The sequence below is a fragment of the Panthera leo genome, chromosome D1 (assembly GCF_018350215.1).
Source record: "Panthera leo isolate Ple1 chromosome D1, P.leo_Ple1_pat1.1, whole genome shotgun sequence".
NCBI lineage: Eukaryota > Metazoa > Chordata > Mammalia > Carnivora > Felidae > Panthera > Panthera leo.
Genome location: NC_056688.1, coordinates 20,737,481 through 20,757,305, shown reverse-complemented (window position 1 = coordinate 20,757,305; position 19,825 = coordinate 20,737,481). Strand labels below are relative to the sequence as shown.

The window sequence follows — 19,825 nt, the reverse complement described above, 5'->3', positions numbered from 1 at the left end:
CCTGTCCCTCCACCACAGGTAATGAATACTTTGGGTTCAAACACGGTAGACTGATCCCAGCGCCGTGTCCCATGAAACGCAATGTGTAAGACATAGTAGGGAGAGAGAAGGATCTCCCGTGGCACATGGAGAGTGGTGACTTGGGGGCTAAAGGGACAGATAGTAAAAAGGAAAATAGATGCAGGCAGAAACGTCACTGACAGAGACAACCTGAGCAAAGGAGATCGGGGAAGTCAGTCTTAAAGAAACACAAAGACGTGTCCAAGGAAACCAGAAAAGAACAGGATGCCACAACTATTCTCAGCAAGCTTCTGCTGCGTTCCAAAGAGTTCACGTGCAATATTTCCCTTCGCTCTCGGAGCAAGGGAATGGTTACACCCATTTTAGATGGACCCTGAGCTTCGGAGAGGTTGGAAGGGTTCGCTAGAGGCCCTACAAATGGTGGCCAGCGCAGGAGCCAAACTCAAAACTGCTGTTAGCAACCGTGCTTCGCGGACAATCAAGAAAAACGAGTAGACGCATAGACGCCAAAATCAAAGCAAAGATCAAAAACAGAGAAAAGCCTGCGTGTGTGCAAACCGAGGGCTGCGGGCCGCAGGAGCGGGGCGCGCGGGCAGAAGGGGTCCGGCCCCAGGCTTTCCCCCGCGACTCTCTGGGTCTCTTCCTGCGCGGCGCCCACAGAGACACCAAACCTCCCGGCGCCTAGAAGGGCTCCAGCCGCGAGGAGGCGGGGCCAAGCGCAGCTTCCGGTTCCGGGCGCAAAGGCCCCACGTGTTCCGACCCGCCAGGCCCCGCGCGGCTCGGATCCGGCGGCGCTGCTTCGGCCGGGAGTGGGTGGGGGAGAAGCCGGGGCAGGGGAGGAGCCGCCGGAGCAGTCGGAGCCGTGAGTGCTGAGGGGCTGGGCCGGGCCGGGCCGGGCCCGATCGCGCTGAGCCGGGCTGGGCAGGGCGGGGAAGAGAGGGAGAGGTCGGAGACCCCGCCCCCCGCCCCCCCCCCCCAGAGTCTGGGGAAATCGCACTGTCCTGGAGAAGGGGCGGCGGCAGTATAGTGAGGGGGCAGAGGCGTAGTGGTCCCCGGGGCTCCTGGTGGCAGGAGCGAGAACCTCCGGGGACGCGGATGGCGCTTTGGGCTTCTTTCGGTGCAGCCACCGCCCTCCGCCCCCTCCTGAGGCCTGCAGAAACGCAGTTAGTTCGTACCTCCCATTGCTTCCGCGCCAACTGGCCCCCCGGAACCGAGGGAGGAGTGGTCTAGGCCCCTTTAGTTCCCGTAGCTTTTTCTCACCCAGTCTTTCAGATTGTTAGAGGCCCCCCCACAGCACCCCCCGGCAGGCTCCTGGCCCGGGCAAGCCCCATCTCTTTCCACCACCAACCCCCCCCCCCCCCCCCCCCACATACACACATACACACACACACACACACACACACACACACACACACACTCTCACCCATGATCTTATCACCCTTGGACATCGTCTGGCTTGTGGCTTTTCAGCCCCCACTGTGACCGACCCCAAGCTTCCCCTCAAGCTAGTAGCTTCTGTCTCCACTTGCAACTTCCCTGCCCCCAACCCCTAACAGCCAGTTTTGACACTTCTGAACACCACCGTTACCCTCCGCAGGAGTACATAGGCCTCTGCTGCTTGTCCGGTTTGACCAAAAGTTTGTTAGTTTGTATGCCATGGATCCGCCCTCTCAGGTGTAAGGCGAATTTTTGTTTTTCTGGGCGTTAGATATTCTTGTGTCCCAGGCGCTTTGATTTCCTTGTCTGTCATGGGTAGGCTCCTAACCTTAGCGGTTTTTTGACCACCTGGGTCCTGGAGAGCACTGCCACATCCAGGCTCTCCCTTGGAAGTTAGGGTTAGAACTGTTACTCTTTCTCTGTCCACACTTGGCAGGTGACACTCAGGGCAGCCTTACTCAGGAGCCACAGAAAGCTAGTGGAGTCCTCCTTCTCCCCCCACCTTCTCTCCCAAGTTGCCCCATGGGCCTTGATCCAGAAAGCCACTTCAGAAAGGCTGTGAGGAAGGCACCGGGAGGCATGTTGGTGGGAAGTATGTGTCAGCCAAGCAGTTAGGGTTTAGGGTTTGGGGCCATTTGTTTTGGGTAACTTTCTGCTGGGACTCTTCTAGCGTCAGAGGGAGGAAGGGGATATTTCCTCTTTGGACCAGATACCTGGGATTCATCATCTTTCCCCCCCTTTCTCCTCCCTCCAGCTATACCCCTTTTGCACTCTTAAGCACTATTTTGCAGTAGACAGTCATTTCAAGGGCACAGCAAGGTTTACATGATGTGAGGGACTCTTGGGTGTTACAAGCGGTACAGATGAGGTAAGTTACAGGTTTACAACATTTTTTCCCAGTTAATTTGGCACAGGCAGAAAACAACAGTCCTAGGCTCTTTTGGCTTTTGCAAACCCTCCTTTAAATTTGGCCAGCACTGGAAAAGTTGGATCCTTTCTGCTTGAACCTCAGCTTTACTTCCTTTGCCTTAGGTACCGGCTCTCAAACCTATCAGGCGTCTTAAGCACCTGAAGGGAGGGTCTGTTGAACAGATGGCCCCCACAGTTTCTGATCATAGGGCGGGGCCAGGGCTTGAAAATTTGCACAGTTCGGACAAGTTTTTAGGTGTTTGTGCTGCTGGTTTGGGTTTCTCAAACTGAGCACCGCTGCCCTTGGCCAATCTTCACATAAGCGGTGCAGTGGTTTGGGCGATCAAAAGACCTGTGTGTTTACCTTCTGCACTAGAAGCTAGTAATATGATCTTGTGTGGATAACTTAACCACTGAGTTCTTTCGTTTTTAAAATTGAGAATGTGAGCTTAAAAAAAAAAAAAACCCTCCAAATGCTAGTTATCTTATGCCAACTGGAAGATGAAATATTGATGAGTTTTTCCCTTGATTTTCTTAATTCTCTTGTTAGGAGCTTCCATATAGCTTGTATCCATATTTAGGTTTTTGCTGTGAGTCGCTAGTGCGCTGAAGTCCTGCTATACCTTAACTACTTATTAAATTCTTTAAGGTCAGAGCCAGTGTTTTTCTCGTCTTTCTCTGCCTGCACCTTGAGTTGTGTGGGATGCACCATTGATGCTCAGTAGATACTTGGAGAATGGATAACCCCATCCCCTACTCTCTTTTCCCTTTGAAGAGGTTTCTCTCCACTAGTCCTGTGCCACATAGTAAAGCAGTATATGGCTATGCCACCTGATTCGCCCAGGAGATTGGGATTAATGTCAATGCCAAATTCCTGTAACTGTCCCTATGAGTGGTTTATTACTCAGAAGCCCCGGCACCCGTTGATTCTGAATTTTAGTGCATCTGTATCCATGTTGGAGTAAGAGAAATAGCTTAATAAAATTCAGCAGCTGTTTATTGAGTACCTTTTCTACCAAGCCTTTGACAAAGTGTTAGGCACTTGGAATATAAAAAGGAATAAAGAGGTCCTTGCCCTCTGGGACAGGGCTCACAGCGGGGAGGTAAAGACACTAAACTGTGTCCACAGCAAGAATGCCATTCTGGGATTCCTTCTACTTTGGACCTTCTACTTTGATTTAATCTGCGGTGGAAGCCTGCTACTCCTCCAGTTCCTCTGGTCTGGCAGGCGTGGGTCCCATCTTTCACCATCTCGTCATAAGCAAGGGAGCCTTGGGCAATGCCAGAAGGAAGTCCTCTAGATACAAAGCAAAGGGTCTTTTGACAGAGTATCAGTTACAAAACTAAAAGCATAATACATGATTTTTGAATTGACTGTTCTGAATTACCCATATTTACTCCTCAGGCCAAAAGCCCTATTTATAAAATATATTATCCTGTTATTTTTCATTAAATAATGGTTCCTCTCACTGCCTGTGTGATGGGCATTGACCATGTTTATTATAGGAATGAATTGGATATAGCTAGTTTAACCCTGGCTGCCCCCCCCTCATCAGGGTGGGTGTCAGGTATGATGACTGCCCTTTTCCCACTTCAGATTAGTTTGTGATTTTTTTATTTTTAGATTTATTTATTTATTTATTTATTTATTTATTTATTTATTTATTTTTGAGAGAGGCAGAGACGGGGGGAGGGGTAGAGAGAGAGAATCCCAAGCAGGCACTGCACTGTTAGTACAGAGCCTGTGGGGCTTGAACCCACAAAACGGAGATCGTGACCTGAGCCAAAACCAAGAGTCAGATGCTTAACTGACTGAGCCACCCAGGCGCCCTCGTGATGTTCTGTTTTAAACCGAAGCATATAGATTGACCTGCATTATTAAAGCCACTAACCACCTCTAGGTAACCCTTAAGGTTAAAAAGCCTCGGGGTGCCTGGGTGGCTCAGTCAGTTGATCGTCTGACTTCGGCTCAGGTCATGATCTTGCAGTCCGTGAGTTCGAGCCCCGCGTCTGGCCCTGTGCTGACAGCTTGGAGCCTGGAGCCTGCTTTGAATTCTGTGTCTCCCTCTCTCTCCACCCCTCTCCCACTTATGCCCTGTCTCTCTCTCTCTCTCTCTCTCTCTCTGTCAAAAATAAATAAACATTAAGAAAAATTTAAATATAAAAGCTTAGCTTCATGGTGGAGGCTCACCACTGTCATGATGGCCAGCTCCTCAATTGTGGACTCTTAAAATCTGTTTTTGGCCTCTAGCCCATCTTAACTCTTGAATAAATCCCTTTCACCATCTTAGGCTAATACTCTATGGCCCACATATTCAATAAAGAAGCCGTATATCCTCGTTCTTCTCCAAGCCCCTCTGTCACCATCAGGAAGCATGATGGTTTCTCAAAAGATGACCCAGCTCTCTGCCCTTAGGTGGAGAATCATTCCCATTTTCAGGATGACGCATCTTGAGGAGGTGGAACACAGATCACCCACCTCCAAAGACAGAGCAGCCAGCGGCCCAACACTGCCCCTGGGCCTGTAGGAAACATTTTCATTAAAAATAAAGTGAATTGCTATGGTATTTATAGCTATATTTTACATTATTTGTGTTTACATCCATCGACTCTCGATGACATGTTTCTACCCACTCTGTACCTTGATCCTAACTAACCACAAGGTGTGTAGAATTTCAGGGCAGAAGATGTTCACATCTTAGCTTCCACTGGTTTCCCTGTACCACCCACTGCCACTGACTTGTTTGGCTTTGTTTCTTCCTATCTTCTCCTTCACTCCGACTCATGCTGTATCTTTGAAACCCATTGCAGTAAGCTTTGAGCCACTTCTCTCCTTGCTACTCAGATATATTATGCTGAAGGAAAGAAATATTTAAATGGCAAAAATATTAAAAATTTTTAATGTTTATTTTTGAGAGCGAGAGAAATGGAACACAAGCAGGGGAGGGGCAGAGATAGGGAGACACAGAATCTGAAGCAGGCTCCAGGCTCTGAGCTGTCAGCACAGAGCCCGATGCGGGGCTCAAACCCACAAACCGTGAGATCATGACCTGAGCCAAAGTCGGGCACTTAGCCAACTGAGCCACCCAGGCACCCCTAAATGGCAAAAATATTTAAAAAGAAATCGTTTTTAAACGTGGTTTGAAGCATATTGCTCACGATGCATTAGAAGGCCAAAAGTCCATGAATGCGTTCCCTTTCATTACTTTGGCCTTCTGGGTTAAATTTTCAAGGAACTTAGTAGGTGTATTAACTGGGCTTGCCCCAAATTGCCTCCTCCCAGTTACAGGGAGGAGACAGGACTGTGACATTGGTAAGTAGAAGCACTGAGAACCTGTCTTTGAGTTTCCATCCCATCTGTGTTCCAAGGATTTTATTTAATCTTAGCTTGTAAGTCTTTCAAAACAAGGACTCCTTATAATACTTTACTTTTTATTTATTTATTTTTTTTGTTCGTTTATTTTGGAGAGAGAGACAGCGCAAGTGGGGAAGGGGCAGAGAGAGAGGGAGACAACACAATCTGAAGCAGGCTCCGGGCTCAGCTGTCAGCACAGAGCCCGACGCAGGGCTCGAACCCCTGAACCATGAGATCATGAGCCAAGCTGAAGTCGGACGCTTAACCGACTGAGCCACCCAGGCGCCCCTATAACACCTTACTTTTGATATAATGGTAAACAGACCAAGATTTTTCCTGTGCATTTAAAAATTTTTTTGGAATTATGAAATAAAGGACTGTTTGCTTGTTCAACGTTTAAATCTTGCCTTCTTCACAAAATGATTTAAAGCAATTTGAAGGAAAGAGAACAAAATATATTGAACATTTACTCTGTCCTGGGCTCTGTGCTGAAGTGATTCTATATGTAACTTCATTTACTCCTTAAAACAACCATGTAAAGTAGATAGTATTAGCCACATTTTGAAATTGAGACCAAGACTTAGGGAGTATCACATGGCCAGTAAGTGAGGAGAGGGATCCAAACCCAGGGCTCCAGAGTCTCGAACCCTTATATGGAAAGCACGGATAATTGTATATGGGACAATTGGCAATAAAAGATCATCTTTTCAGTAGAAGGATCATACTAGATAATCTTTAGTTTTAAACAAGAATACAGCATTAGCACAGGGCAGTTAACAAATGTTATTAGTTGATTTCTATTCTAGAACAATAGGAGCAGTGGCATGGTCTGGCTCGGCCCAGAGAGTAGACATAACCAGTTTTCCAGGTTATAGGCCAGCATTAGGGTAAAAAATAAGAATGGCAACAGGAGGGGAAATAGGGGTCTGCTAAATGCGATCATTTGAACCTCTCTGATCACTACTTCTGAAGACTATTTGCCGATAAATGAGTATTTCTCTATTAAGTAGATACTATATGACCACAAGCCTTGTCATTTAGGGTCCAGAAAGATCTCCTGAAGCAGTAACATTGTAAGGTAGGGAACCAGATGTCCCTTCATTGCCTACCGTTTTCTGTTGTCAGTAGAATGGAGTTAAAGCCTTCAGTGGCATGTGACTCATTTAGATAAGGGACATAGGTATTGTACCAAAGATTGGAGAGAGCGCTTTCCTTTTCCACATCTCCCCAGTCCCACTCCCTATACCCTAGAAACTATGGGTTCTAGTCAAGAGACTATGTCATGGAGCCTGCCCAGCCCTAGGCTTGTGAAGCTCTTCTGCAGACATTGTTTCAGAGCCTTCAGGAACCAAGCTTTGCTCTTCCTGGTCTGGCTTCTGTCTATATAGTCCTGTTCGCTTTTTATAGGTCGTCGCGGAGCCCTTCCAAGGACAGACTTTGAGGGAAGGTATTAGAAAAGCAAGGGCAATAAACTGCAAGGCCGACTGGGCAGTGTAGCATATCCTACGAACTGCAGAATAAAATAGATAAAATAGTGTCCATTTTCTGTTTGTGATAAGGACACTTGACATTTGCACAGCACATTTTAGTTCATAAGCTCCCAGAGTTCAGCTAATCCTGGGAGTTAGGAAAGCAGTTCCTGCAGCAGGCTCTCCCCTTTACGAGGGCTGTTGTGTGTGTCATCTCACGAAGCCCTCAGAGCTGCTCCAGTCACTTGACCATGTGGGGCTGGGACGCGCATCTTTCCACAGCACCGCCTGCCTCCCATTCCTTCCCATCCCTTGCCCCTTGACTTCTCTTCCTTCATCCCGCTGTTACCGATCCGTTTGCCTTCATCGATTTCTAAGCTGCCAAAGTAAATCCAAAACAAGCAATGGAAACATCAATTCCTGATTTCTGAAGAGCATTTAAAGACAGGTTTTATGTGGCGCTGTTCCGTTCCTTTTTCTTGGTGGAGAGTACCGCCCTGTGAGAGCAGGAATGCTGCTTTCCATGCAGACTTGGTAGAATCCATAGACAATCTGTTGTAGCTAGTGCCACGTGGAAACAAGGAGAGCTTCCTAGTCTGCCTCCCTGGGCGTGGATTCTTGGACTCTGAAGATAATAGAGATCCCTTCGTTAAGCCAAAGACCATCAATTCCATCTTCTCTCAGGACTCCCAAAGAAAATAATCTTACTGAAGAGGGGCATAGAATTTTAAAAAACTACAAGCCCCGTAGAGAACCGACCACCATGAGGTAGACTGATTCAATTGGTAGGAAAATTACCACGTAAAGATGTAGAAATTATGGGCCTGCCTAGAACAGGCTATGAAAATCTGTAGTGGATGTTTGAAGATCATGGACGTGAAGTAAAAGCACAAATGAATGAAAAGCTATTTGAGCCTGAGATAATAAGTAATGTAATTGAAATGAAACTCCATTTAATGGGCAGCATGACATTAGACCCAGCTGTTAACAGTGGATTGTTCGCTGAGACTTGTAATGAAGCCCAAAAAGACTAGAAAATGAAGAATCCCTCAGGTTGCATGTGGAGAGTGGTCTGGAGGGGGCAGGACCAGGAACACTGGTAAAACTTGAAGCAAGTTGTTCATTGCTTAACAAGTGCGTGTTAAGTGCCAGTGTGGTGTAGGAGAGGGTCATGTTCAGAAGGTCCTGTTAATACTTTTTTCAGTGGCTCAGAATGGCTCAACCAGGGGAGTGACAGCGGAGGGAAGATGGATGAATTTGAAAGGCATTTAGAAGGTGGGATTAGCGAAATTGATGAATAAGAAAGTGGAGGGGAAGGTGGACTCTTCCTGACAAAAAGGACAAAAAGTTTGTGAGGTGGAGGTTTATTTCTTTAAATGCACTTACTGAGCGCTTCGTTACGTGTGTTGGAGACTGATGGAGAACAGTCCCTGACTTCAAGGCGTGACATCGGGAGGACAGACACTGGCTGTATGATACCACCGCCGGCGTGTTAGAGCTGTGCCCAGGTTGCTGTAGAAGCACAGTGGTTTCCACCTGTTTTCAGGGTAGGGGGAATGGGATCAAAGGAAACCTCTCAGAACGCACGAAGCATGAGCTGTCTCCCAAGCGGTTTAACCCAATGAAGGGTAAAGAATCGCAAGGAACATGTTCTCAAGCCAAAGCGCAGAGGGCTTTTGGTGCTTCCCACGCACGTACAAAGTGTGTGTCTGTGTGAGGAGGGCAGAAGGAATAACAAGATGAAAGTCAGCCTGATACGTAATACTTAGAAGTCTGTCTGTCACTTACAAGGCAAGGAAGAATGACTAAAGATTTTAAATAGGGAGGGGACGGGACCAGGTTTGTCAAGAGTGCCAGTCACTCTTGAGAGCCCGTCAGTGCTAACTTGAAGGTAACCAATCCGGAGGCGGTTGGAGCAGTGCAGACAAGAACCGGTAAGTACCCAAAGTGTGAATCACGGGAATGAGGAGGAGGGGAGCGCCCCCTGCAGCCCTAGGGGAGCAGCCTTCCTGCAGACATGGTGGCCTGAAGAGACCCCCCCCCTTTCAGGAGATGAGCGGTGCACCCTTTTCAGTCCGTGAGACACAGAAAAGGGTAGGATAGGAGGCTTGAAAAACCAGCCGAGGGCCGGCGGTGAAGAGCTTCACGTGCCGTGCCAAGGATTGTAGAGCTGATCTACCCGACAGAAGTGTTTTCAAATGTGAGCAGTGCGGTTGGGACTACAATTTAGAAAGATAATAGTTAACATTGGGGTGCCTCCGCTCATCCAAGCCCTTCACAGCTTGGGATACGTTTAACCCTCGTCGTCGTGCTGTCGGATGGATGCCATTCTTCCCTCCGAGCCGTGAATGGAAACAGGCAGAAGGAACGTAGGAACTGAACGGTGGCCTCACCCCTGGGAAACGGTAGAGCCCGGATTTAAACCCTGGCAGTCTGACGCCAGGGCCCTCGTTCCTTACCTTACACACCCTAGATGTTTTCTCGGCCGCGAGGCACATCAGAACTTCGTGTGCCGTTTCTAAAGATAACGGTTGCCTCAGTCGACTAAATCGAAGTATCCAGAAGAGTGATGGTGTGATACTTGTCTTGCAAAAAGCTCCACCATAATTACGCTGCACTTTACTCCTGGTCCAGCACTGCAGGGATCCCAGTTGGGGAGTTCTGGCGGGAGTCCAGGGGAGAGCGGAGGGCCCAAACCAAAGCAGTCTGTGGGAAAGAGGAGGAGGAAATAGATCTAAGAGGCTTAAGAGGGAGAACTGGTTTAATGAGCTGTAAGCAATGGGGAAGGGTCAGAGTGGAGTCCAAAGGTCACAAAGTTGAGTGTTTACCTTAAGAAGTGACGATCGCAGCCGAGACAGGATCCCGGCAGGAGAGGTAGATTTGGGAGCACGCGTGACAAATTCAGTTTTGAACACCTGGGTCTGGAGGTCTTCCATGAAGACGCCTTGATAAGGGGAAGGTTGCTTTTGGGAGTGCCTCTGTGCCAGCCACTGGGCAAGTGGCTTTCCTTGCTGTTGCCTCATGCGGTCTGCCCCTCTAGTCGCCGAGAGTCCCCCCACTGTTCAGCGGCATTAATACCAAGTGAGTCCGTGCAAAATGATCCTTCATAAAGGCCTCCCCATCTGTTTTAGCCTGGCTGAGGTGTCTCTTCTCAGACTATACATCCTGGTGCGTACGTAAACGTGTGTGTAACACGGATGGTGGGCAGTATACCTGTTCCAGCAGGTGATTAACCGTGTCCTTTGTCCTCGACGGCTCACGGGTTTCATGAAGTAGAGATGCCTTTTTTTCTATTTCTCTGTGGGGTGTGAGCCTGGCCTGGGAAAAGGGGTAAGAGAACATACCTTCAGGCATAGATCATCTTATTTCAACCAAATCTATTTAGGGCTGATGGCTGTGAAGACGAGGGGCAGGGGATTTAATAGTTTGAGGAGGTGTGGTGCGTGCAGGGTTATGGTTGAACTCAGAAGCGTTGTCCCTGTGTGTGATCTCATGCTTATATGGTTGTCTGTCTCTCCTTCTCTGCCCCAGGTCCCTTGGGAGAAACTCCTTGAGGTGCCCAGGCTGAGACTGGGGGGTAATGACACTGTGAGCTCTAGATGGTGTGAGACCCCTCCCCACCCCCAGAGCCGAACAATGGCTACAGCCTTGGAACCAGAGGACCAGGATCTTTGGGAAGAAGAGGGAATCCTGATGGTGAAATTGGAAGATGATTTCACCTGTAGGCCAGAGTCTGTCTTACAGAGAGATGACCCTGTGCTTGAGACCTCACACCAGAACTTCCGGCGCTTCCGCTACCAGGAGGCAGCAAGCCCTCGAGAAGCTCTCATTCGGCTGCGAGAACTTTGTCATCAGTGGCTGAGGCCGGAAAGGCGGACGAAGGAGCAGATCTTAGAGCTGCTTGTGCTGGAACAGTTCCTTACCGTCCTGCCCGGAGAACTACAGAGCTGGGTGCGGGGCCAGCGGCCAGAGAGTGGCGAGGAGGCCGTGACGCTGGTGGAGGGTTTGCAGAAACAACCCAGGAGACCAAGGCGGTGGGTGAGGAGGGGGAGTCCTGATCTGTGTGATGTGGAGGGGGACTTTTGCTGGAAGGATGGATTTGGGGGCAGGGCATACAGGGCCCCCATAATTTACCCTTTAAAATTAATTGGCTCTGCTTGTGGGTTGCACCTGCATCTGTATGGGGCAGAGTGTGTGTATGCCGTGTGTGTTTGTGTGTTTGTGTGTGTGAGTGAGTGAGTGAGTGTGACTTTCTGGTTTTTGAAATGCCTGCCTTGGGACCACCTTAGAGACCTCAGCACCCAAGGATCGTAAGGCTTTGGTTTTCCTTCCTGTGAATGTCAAACCTCCAGTTCCTGAGGAGGCCAATTTTGTGACTTCCTCAGAGGTTCTCCTAGATGCTCGGTCACAGGGGCCCCCTCTCTTACCCAGGACAATAAGAGAGGGAAACAAACAGCAAGAAAGCTGCAGGTGGGAGAGGTGGGGATGGGAAGGACGGGCACCTCAGAGCCCTGGGTGACAAGGGCAGGCTTGAGGGAACTGAGCAAGCGGTGCAGCGTCCAAATGTCCCTGCTTTGTCCTGGTGAGGGTAGCCTTCGACAGCCCTTGCATGCCCCAGCGGGACTGGAGCGTCTCCTCCTCCTCTGGGACCCTCTGGGAGTTTTTCTGTTGACAGCTTCTCCTAAAATAAGCCCTGATGACAACTGAGACTTTCCTCTGGACTCCATGCTGACTGGAAATTGGAATCCTTCCCAGGTGACTGTCCATGTTCATGGGCAGGAAGTCCTGTCAGAGGAGACGGTGCATCCAGGAGCAGAGCCCGAATCACCTAACGAGCTGCAGAACGCTGTGCAGACCTCAACTCCTGAGGAGTCCCACGAGGAGACCACGCAGAGCCCAGACCTGGGGCCACCGGAAGAGCCGAGCGTGTGCCACGAACTGGAATTTCAGCCCCTGCAGCAGAGCGGTGGGAAGCCTCAGCAGAAAGGGGGCATTGTGGCGGGCAGAGTGCGGGAAGGGCGCTATTTCCCCTCTACTGAGGAGGCTAGGTAGAGCATCGTGGGAATAAATCACAGAATCCGGGGCATTGAGGGGAGACCGTACTAGTTGGAGTCCCCCAGAAACAGAGCCGAGCTGAAATGGCAGTATTCTTGGTGGTTCTCTTGGCCTGCCAGTGGCGTTCCAGGTGGCGGCATTGGGATGACCCGAGCTGCCCTTAGGCCAGTTTCTGGATTCCCACCAGAGATGATGAGAGCTGCCTGCCAGTTATTGGGAGGGGGGCGGGGGGGGGGGGGCTGCCTATTGCTGATCGCTGCCGCCTTTTCTTCTCAGAGGTTCCAGTGCCACAGGGCCCAGACCTTCCTGAAGAGAGGAGCCCTGGAAACCCAGAGATGGTTGCCTTTCTTACTGCTCTCTCACAGGTGTGCTCTCGTTTCCCTCTGTGCCACACAGAATTTGAAGAAGCAGCAGGCATTAGCTCACACCTCAGCACCCTCAGGTCAGGCAGGACGCCCGTTCCCGCTCTCCTCCTTGTCAGTTTAAGCTCTCGGTTCTAGACGTGTCTGCGGCGGGAGGAGCTGCATGTGACGAGATAAATCATAATTGTCGCGGCCAGCCCGTCAGGCTCCAGAGCCTCTTTATTTGCCGCCGCCCAGAGAGAGGGACTAACCGAATGCGATTATTTTGGAATACTCCAGCACACCTTGAGTGAGTTGCTGACTGAGGGCTTGTTTTTGTTTTCTCAGGAGTAAACTTGGTAGTCGTTTGTCAGAACGGCCACTGTGCTGCAGAAATGATTTCTGAACTTGTGTGGAATCCCCTTCCTGGGACCGCATTCGGTCAGGCCGTGGCCTGTGCGGAGCTGTCACCGTGGCCACGCTGTGAGGCTGGAGAGAAGCCGTAGCGTTCACCCGTGGTCGCAGATCATAGCCTAGCTGCAGGAAGGGGTCCCGCGCGTGCTGGGTCGACTGTGTGAACGATAGGGGTGCCCGGAGAAGGTCAGGGAAAGCTTTCTAGAAAAGGTGAATTCTTGCAGAAATGTAGGTGGCACGAAAGCCTCAAATAGGGAGTTAATGACGACTTTGAAGACTTCTCCTGTATTTTAACCAATATGCTCCAGAAGAAGAGCAGAGGCTGGCCCTTAGAGAAAGCAGGGGGACCGGAGGGCACAGAGCAGGGCCCATGCAAAAGTAGGAAGTCGGGGAGCAGCAGCCGAGGGTGACACGGATTTCCTGAAAGGGAGCCCAGAGTCCCGCGAGAGTCCCTTTTGTCTCCTGGCATAACCTTCACCCCAGGAATGAAATAGGAGGCTCCAGGAAGCGTCCCGTTTTCACTGAAGCCTGTGTCATTTCAGGGATTGGTAACTTTCAAGGACGTGGCTGTGTGCTTCTCCCAGGACCAGTGGAGCGATATGGATCCAACACAGAAAGAGTTCTATGGAGAATATGTCTTGGAGGAAGACTGTGGAATTGTGGTCTCTTTGTGTAAGGAATTTCAAGTGTTTCTAGAGGGTTCTGAGCACAGAAGTCTTTCCCTGTTGGAAATTACAAGGAGGAGGGTGCGGGGGGACCGGGTGGGTCTTAGACCCTAGACCGGATGCATCACTTTTCTCTTACGCCTCCCCCACCGATGAGATTGAAGGATTAGCTAAGGAAGATGGTATCTTTCAAGTTCAAGGGAGGAGAAGAGGCTTAGAAAGTGGTTGGAAACTTGTAACAAGAAAATAAAATGACAACATGACAGCTCTAGTCTATTTGAGGCAGCGTGTGAGTTTTGAAGCCAGCAGTAGAAGGGTGATCTGCTAACTTGAATGCGGGGAAGGAGAGAGCATTAGCAGTCGTACGACTATTGAGTTGCAGGTGAAGGGCAAGAAATGTGCAGGATTTGGTGAGAGGTGCTCAAGCTAAAAGACCAGCTGTGGCCCACTGATCAGGCTGTACACTTGTTCTATAGTCTACCCAGCAGAAGAGGTCTGCTCTTAGCGCAGGGCATCGCTGAACCGATCGTAATGTCCCGCTTTCCCTCTCTTGAGCAGCGTTTCCAATCCCCAGACTAGATGAGATCTCCCACGTTAGAGAGGAAGAGCCTTTGGTCCCAGATATCCCAGAGCCTCAAGAGCCTCAAGAGCCAGAAATCCTGAGTTTTACCTACACAGGTGAGGAACGACAAAAGGAATCTCTCCCTGCAGAGCTGGCAGTCCCCTTCCCCCTCTGGGGCGCCCCCCTCCATTGGTTCTTCCAACCTGTTGGCCATTCCCCCCGTCTGCCTCTGAATGCCAGATTCTGTCCTCACCCTCCTCTTTCCCCTCCCGTCATTCGTGTGAGGGATATGTCGTGCAACGTGGTGAAAGATAAAAAAAAAAACACGGAACTTTGGAACTGCAGCTCTCGTCATTTACTAAGCAGGTCACTTAAATTCTCGGTCCTCACGTTTCTGAAACGAGGATAATAATCTTTGTCCATACTAAGGCTTGTTGACAGCACGAGATAATCTATCAGAAAGTGCCTGGCACATGACAGAATTCAGCTGACTGGTCATTTCCTTCTCTCCCAGCCTCTACGGTGTGAAATGTGGGCTTCTCTCTATCCGGTCTCGCCTTCCCAAGACTTTAAAAACCCCGCCATTGCGTAGAAAGCATCGTTAACCTCTGTAATTTCCCCTTTTCGCCTCTCACCCTCTCTACAGGAGACAGGAGTGAAGACGAGGAAGAGTACCTTGAGCAAGAAGATGTAAGTTTGGAGGATATACACAGATCTATTTTGGGAGATCCAGAAATCCACCAGACTCCAGACTGGGAAATAGTCTTTGAGGATGATCCAAGTAGACCTAACGAGAGAAGCTTTGGTACAAATACTTCTCAAGTCAATAGTTTATCGAATCTTCGGGAAAGCATGCCTATCTGCCCCCTGTTAGGGAGACACCACGACTGCCCTGTATGTGGAAAAAGTTTCACTTGTAACTCCCACCTTGTTAGACACCTGAGAACTCACACGGGAGAGAAACCATATAAGTGTATGGAGTGTGGGAAAAGTTACACGCGGAGCTCACATCTTGCCAGGCACCAGAAGGTTCACAAAATGGGCACTGCTTATAAATTTCCCCTAAACCGGAAGAATTTGGATGAGACCTCCCCTCTGGTCCAGCCTGAGAGAACTCCTCCCGTTGAGAAACCCTTTAGATGTGACGATTGCGGAAAACACTTCCGCTGGACTTCGGACCTTGTCCGGCATCAGAGGACACACACGGGGGAAAAACCCTTCTTCTGTACTATTTGTGGGAAGAGCTTCAGCCAGAAATCCGTGCTGACGACACACCAAAGAATCCACCTTGGGGGCAAACCCTACCTGTGTGGAGAGTGTGGAGAGGACTTCAGTGACCACAGGCGGTACCTGGCGCACCGGAAGACGCACGCGGCAGAGGAGCTCTACCTCTGTAGCGAGTGCGGGCGGTGCTTCAACCACAGCGCCGCGTTCGCCAAGCACCTCAGGGGACACGCCTCGGTGAGGCCCTGCCGGTGCAACGAATGTGGGAAAAGCTTCAGTCGGAGGGACCACCTCGTCCGGCATCAAAGAACACACACTGGCGAGAAACCATTCACGTGCTCTACCTGCGGAAAGAGCTTCAGCAGGGGCTATCACTTAATCAGGCATCAGAGGACCCACTCAGAAAAGACCTCCTAGCTCGGTTCCCGTGGGAGGAGATGTGCGTTCAGCCCTTCCCCGGGGACGGGCTAGGAGAAGCCCTCTCGTCAGCTCGGGGAGACCTCTTCCAGGGAGTCTCCCTGACTTGCCCAGACCTCCATCACCTCTTCCCACAGCTAAATGAAATCCCCCAGGCAGAACCTGTCAACCTTCTTCTACACCTGGAGGAGAGCTTTTGCCCAAAGTACAACCCGGGTGGAGGCTTCTCCTTGACTGGAGGCTCTTGCCTCTACCTCATGGGTATGAAGTAGGAGATTTAGAAGACTTAAGAGGTCGTGGCTATTCTGTTTTACCCAAAATAGGCTGTTGCGTATCCTAAAGACTGCTTAACAGCCTCAAGTGTGAAGTTGCCCGGGACAACCCTTTAGGTTTGGCAAGGGACCAGCCTCTGGGATTGTGTCCTCACTGGGCCCTACTCTTAAAAGCACACAGCCCGGAACTCAAGGCAGGAGATTTGCATCCTGACGGCTTGGCCACACGCTCACGGGATGACCGTTCAAATATCTCACTGGTTCACTCCTTCACCATGCACTTTCCTTCGATCCTGGGGAGAGCGGGGAGGAGTGTCTGATGGGGGAAAGCCTTGAGGCTGTTCCACGTGGACCTTGTCAGGCTGCTCCCTTCCCCAGTGCCAAAACGGTGCCAGGTGCCAGACCCTGCTAGAAAGGAGGACCTGGTCAGAAGCCTCTTTCCCTGTGGGGTGTTTTCCTGTTAGGATTCTCATGCCCAGCCTTACCTACTGTTCTACCAGCCTCGGTCTTGCCCCCAGCACTTCTGCTACAAGTGAGGTGTAACAGTTGGGTGCTGGGGGATTCAGTAAAGCGTAATGAAATCATGAAATCATTTACATTCCCAGCCGTGTACAGGCCCACGCGTCCTGCCCACTCTGCGTGGGTTTGTGAAGGGATTTTGGAACAGTTGTCAGCTTACATAGATATTACAATAATTCTAGAATCATGGTTGACTGGGTCACTTCATTTACATGAAGAAAACAAGAAGATCTGAGACCAAATTATGGGGGGAGAAAAGTTTTTTTTAAAGCTGTTGCCGTTGCCTAAGGCCATCAAGACTATTCTGACACCCAGCCCCTACTATCCCTGCCTTGGTTCTCTGATATCAGGGAAAATTATGAACCCCAGCACCTGGGACCCTGAAGAATTTGCCAGGAGTAAATGGCTTTCATGTATTTGCGTTGTTTGCTTTTTTTTCTGTGATTTCATTTTTATGTGATTAAGAACTAAATAGTCGTATCTCATGGCCTAATGGTAGGATCTCTGTTGCCTGATAAAGGTTCCACAGAGATGAGGCTGAATAATTAGGAACCTCACCTGCTCTGCTTGTGGGAATGGCAAGGACCGGATAAGCGTCCTCCATAAATGGAGCACAGGGTATGGGATTAAAGCATGAGAAGGGCGATTTGTCTTTTGTGCCTGGTTTCTTCAGCTGTCTCTCAGTCCGTTATGTGCCAGTGCGTACAGAGAATACGGGTGTCATAACAAGGCCATTCTCGTTTAGGTCAGTCATGGTATTCCACCTGACCCGTCTGGTTTTAATACCAGTCAGCCGTTGTCCTGGAACTACACACAAATAAATAAATAAATAAAAGTAACACTGGCAGCCATGTTCCCTGGTTTCTGGAACTTCCCATTTTATTCACTTTCCAAAGCTTCAGGTTCCAGATTGTTCTGAATGTCATACATACAAAGAGATCAGGGAGTACAGAATAGTTCTCCACAAGGCTAGAAAAGGCTTGGCGTGGTTAGCAGAACCCCAGGTGGAGTCGGTGCATACTGAGGTAAGATCTGTGCCTGTGGTTTGCAGAAGGCACTCCTATCATGTGCAGACATTTCTGAGCCATAGAGCATTGAAGCACAATTTGTCCTGGGTGAAAAGTCCTAGCCTCCAAAGATAATCTCTCCTAGCTCATATCAGTTATGGGAGTTAATAAAATTCTAGAGACAACAGAACACATTTGTTTGAACAGAACAGCGGCTTTATTCACTGATTTACCTGAGGAGCCGTCAAGAGAATCTACAGGAGGGAGAGTTCGAGAGACCGGTCCAGTCTGTTGGAACATCAAATAGTTTTCGTTGCCAATCCCCCTGCAAAGTTTTCATGTCCCGATGCTGAATTTCTGCTTTCTTATAAGACATATTTTCTGAGGTTCGTGGAGGGGCATGCTGTGTCCTGAACCTGAGCGTGAGCAGAACTGCAGTCTATAGCAGAAGAGAAGAACCTGCAGTGAGCGAGAAGTGGTATAGCGGAACGTGGACGCGTGCTGGGGCACGGGTTACCCTTCCTGCTCTGAAGGGGCTCCCTAGAGAACTTTGTAAACAGTTGAATAGCGGTGCTCTGAACTACTGTACTAAATTAGTTTCTGGAAAATAAAGAGGCAAGATTTTAATGATAATATTTGGAAGAAGCTCCAAAATAAACCAACAACTTAAGAAATTTGCTAGATGGCTGGAAATGAAGTGCCATGCTAATGATGTTATGAAATTAAAGTGATAGTATCTGAGCTTTTGGCCATTCTTTTAGGGATAACCAAGGAATGTTCAGCCTCTTCTCCATCCCAGTTACCCCAGAGAAATAAGTGGAAAAAGATAAAGGCAGAATATAATTTTGTTATCTCGATCTTAGGCCTCAAGGTCTAGAGCCGAATCTAGTGATCTCAGATGAACTCCATGGAGAGTTTCATTGACTGTATTAACATCAACGTGCAAGAAGCGAAGCAAGCTAAAAAAAAACGTGCCTCTTTCGCCAAAGCCCAACCCAACCGAAGGATCTACTACGACGTGCATTCTTTCCACTAACCAGCAAAATAGGAGACAAGAAAATGCCCCACTGACACCTGCAAAGTTGGCAGAGATCATTTGCTCCAATCCTTGCATGTCAGAACAGTGACCTCCAGATCACCCCCTTGCCTAAGGAGAAGCCAACGTGCACCCCTTCCTAAGTCATTTTGATTCACCAAGCTCCCATGAAGGACGCCATTCCAGAGGAGCGTTAATCTGAGCCTATGGTGGTTTTGTACAATGAAAGCTGTACTGAGAAACAGTAAATTATGATATGCCATGCATGTTAGTAATTTGGTAGTCTAGTCTTCCACACAGGTATCTTTGGTTAGTTTTGTCTCTAACATCTCCCTCAGCTGACCAAAGTGTTCCTTCTAGCCACAATAACTCCCCTGAGAGAAATATACATGTAATTTTTTTTCTGTCTCTTTAAATTTCTAGTGGTGTTGGCCAACTGACCTATTAATCTGATTTATGGGAAAGGAACAAACTAAAAGTAAGCCAAAAAAAATGCGTGCCCTACCCATGTACTCACTAACCTTTGTTTTGGCAGAATACAGTGTTAAACGTGGAGCCTGTCTCCTTGTAGGTAGAATAACTTGATTCCTCCTTGGGGAAGCCCTGAGAAGGAGGCAAGGACAAGCTTTGCACTCTCTTTAGATATCAATTGTTGTAAATTATCCTTAAGAAGAAATGGGGAATTCTGGCCAAGGCAGCAAAAGTAAGGATATCCTGTAATGTATAGTTCCTGTTTTTACGGTGTGTGTATGCTCATGGGGGTTTCAGGTAAAAAGGAAGAAGAAGGAATGCAATTTGATTTAAAAAAAAAAAAAAAAAAAAAAAAGCACAGACTAACCTATTTGGAAATCTGTAAGGATGGGGCTCTTCAGTGGAGAGTGGGAGGCAAAGAACAGAACTTCAACAAAGACTTCCACCCACAAACAAGTAGTAGGTAGCTGGAGTAAGGAGACCCAGCCCTCTGCAGAGGTGTGTGAAAAATAACAATCTTCATTTAAGTAGAGTATAAATCTTAGTAATGATCTGCACAGACTATGACAAGGCTTCACAGGCCATTTGTACAGGAAGGTAATGGCAATTAAATTCCCAGGATTTCCCATAAGACTACTGCTCTGGGCTCTT

The 19,825-nt window shown here is 49.0% G+C and overlaps 1 protein-coding gene across 6 annotated transcripts; it reads left to right on the top strand.

The window, feature by feature from the left end:
• The first annotated feature begins 798 nt into the window (after positions 1-798).
• ZNF202 (zinc finger protein 202) lies at positions 799-17,076 on the top strand. 6 transcript variants are annotated; one of them, XM_042905645.1, is made up of 8 exons: positions 799-883; positions 2,213-2,326; positions 10,723-11,229; positions 11,947-12,157; positions 12,523-12,611; positions 13,544-13,673; positions 14,225-14,344; positions 14,875-17,076. In XM_042905645.1, exons 3-8 carry the CDS (start codon positions 10,828-10,830, stop codon positions 15,867-15,869), a joined length of 1,947 nt encoding a protein of 648 aa, XP_042761579.1. In that variant the 5' UTR covers positions 799-883; positions 2,213-2,326; positions 10,723-10,827; the 3' UTR covers positions 15,870-17,076. The 6 variants fall into 6 exon arrangements, with proteins under 6 accessions (XP_042761579.1, XP_042761578.1, XP_042761580.1 ...); XM_042905646.1 differs by lacking the exon at positions 799-883 and adding an exon at positions 1,422-1,697; XM_042905644.1 differs by lacking the exon at positions 2,213-2,326.
• Positions 17,077-19,825: the final 2,749 nt, after the last annotated feature.

Bases quoted from the DNA above. Each gene is read 5' to 3' on its own strand.
- ZNF202 (XM_042905642.1), top strand. From the start codon at position 10,582: ATGGCTGTGAAGACGAGGGGCAGGGGATTTAATAGTTTGAGGAGGTGT. The intron at 12,158-12,522 runs GTGGGAAGCCTC...TTTTCTTCTCAG, and splicing joins TCAGCCCCTGCAGCAGAGCG to AGGTTCCAGTGCCACAGGGC. The intron at 13,674-14,224 runs GTAAGGAATTTC...TCTCTTGAGCAG, and splicing joins TGGAATTGTGGTCTCTTTGT to CGTTTCCAATCCCCAGACTA.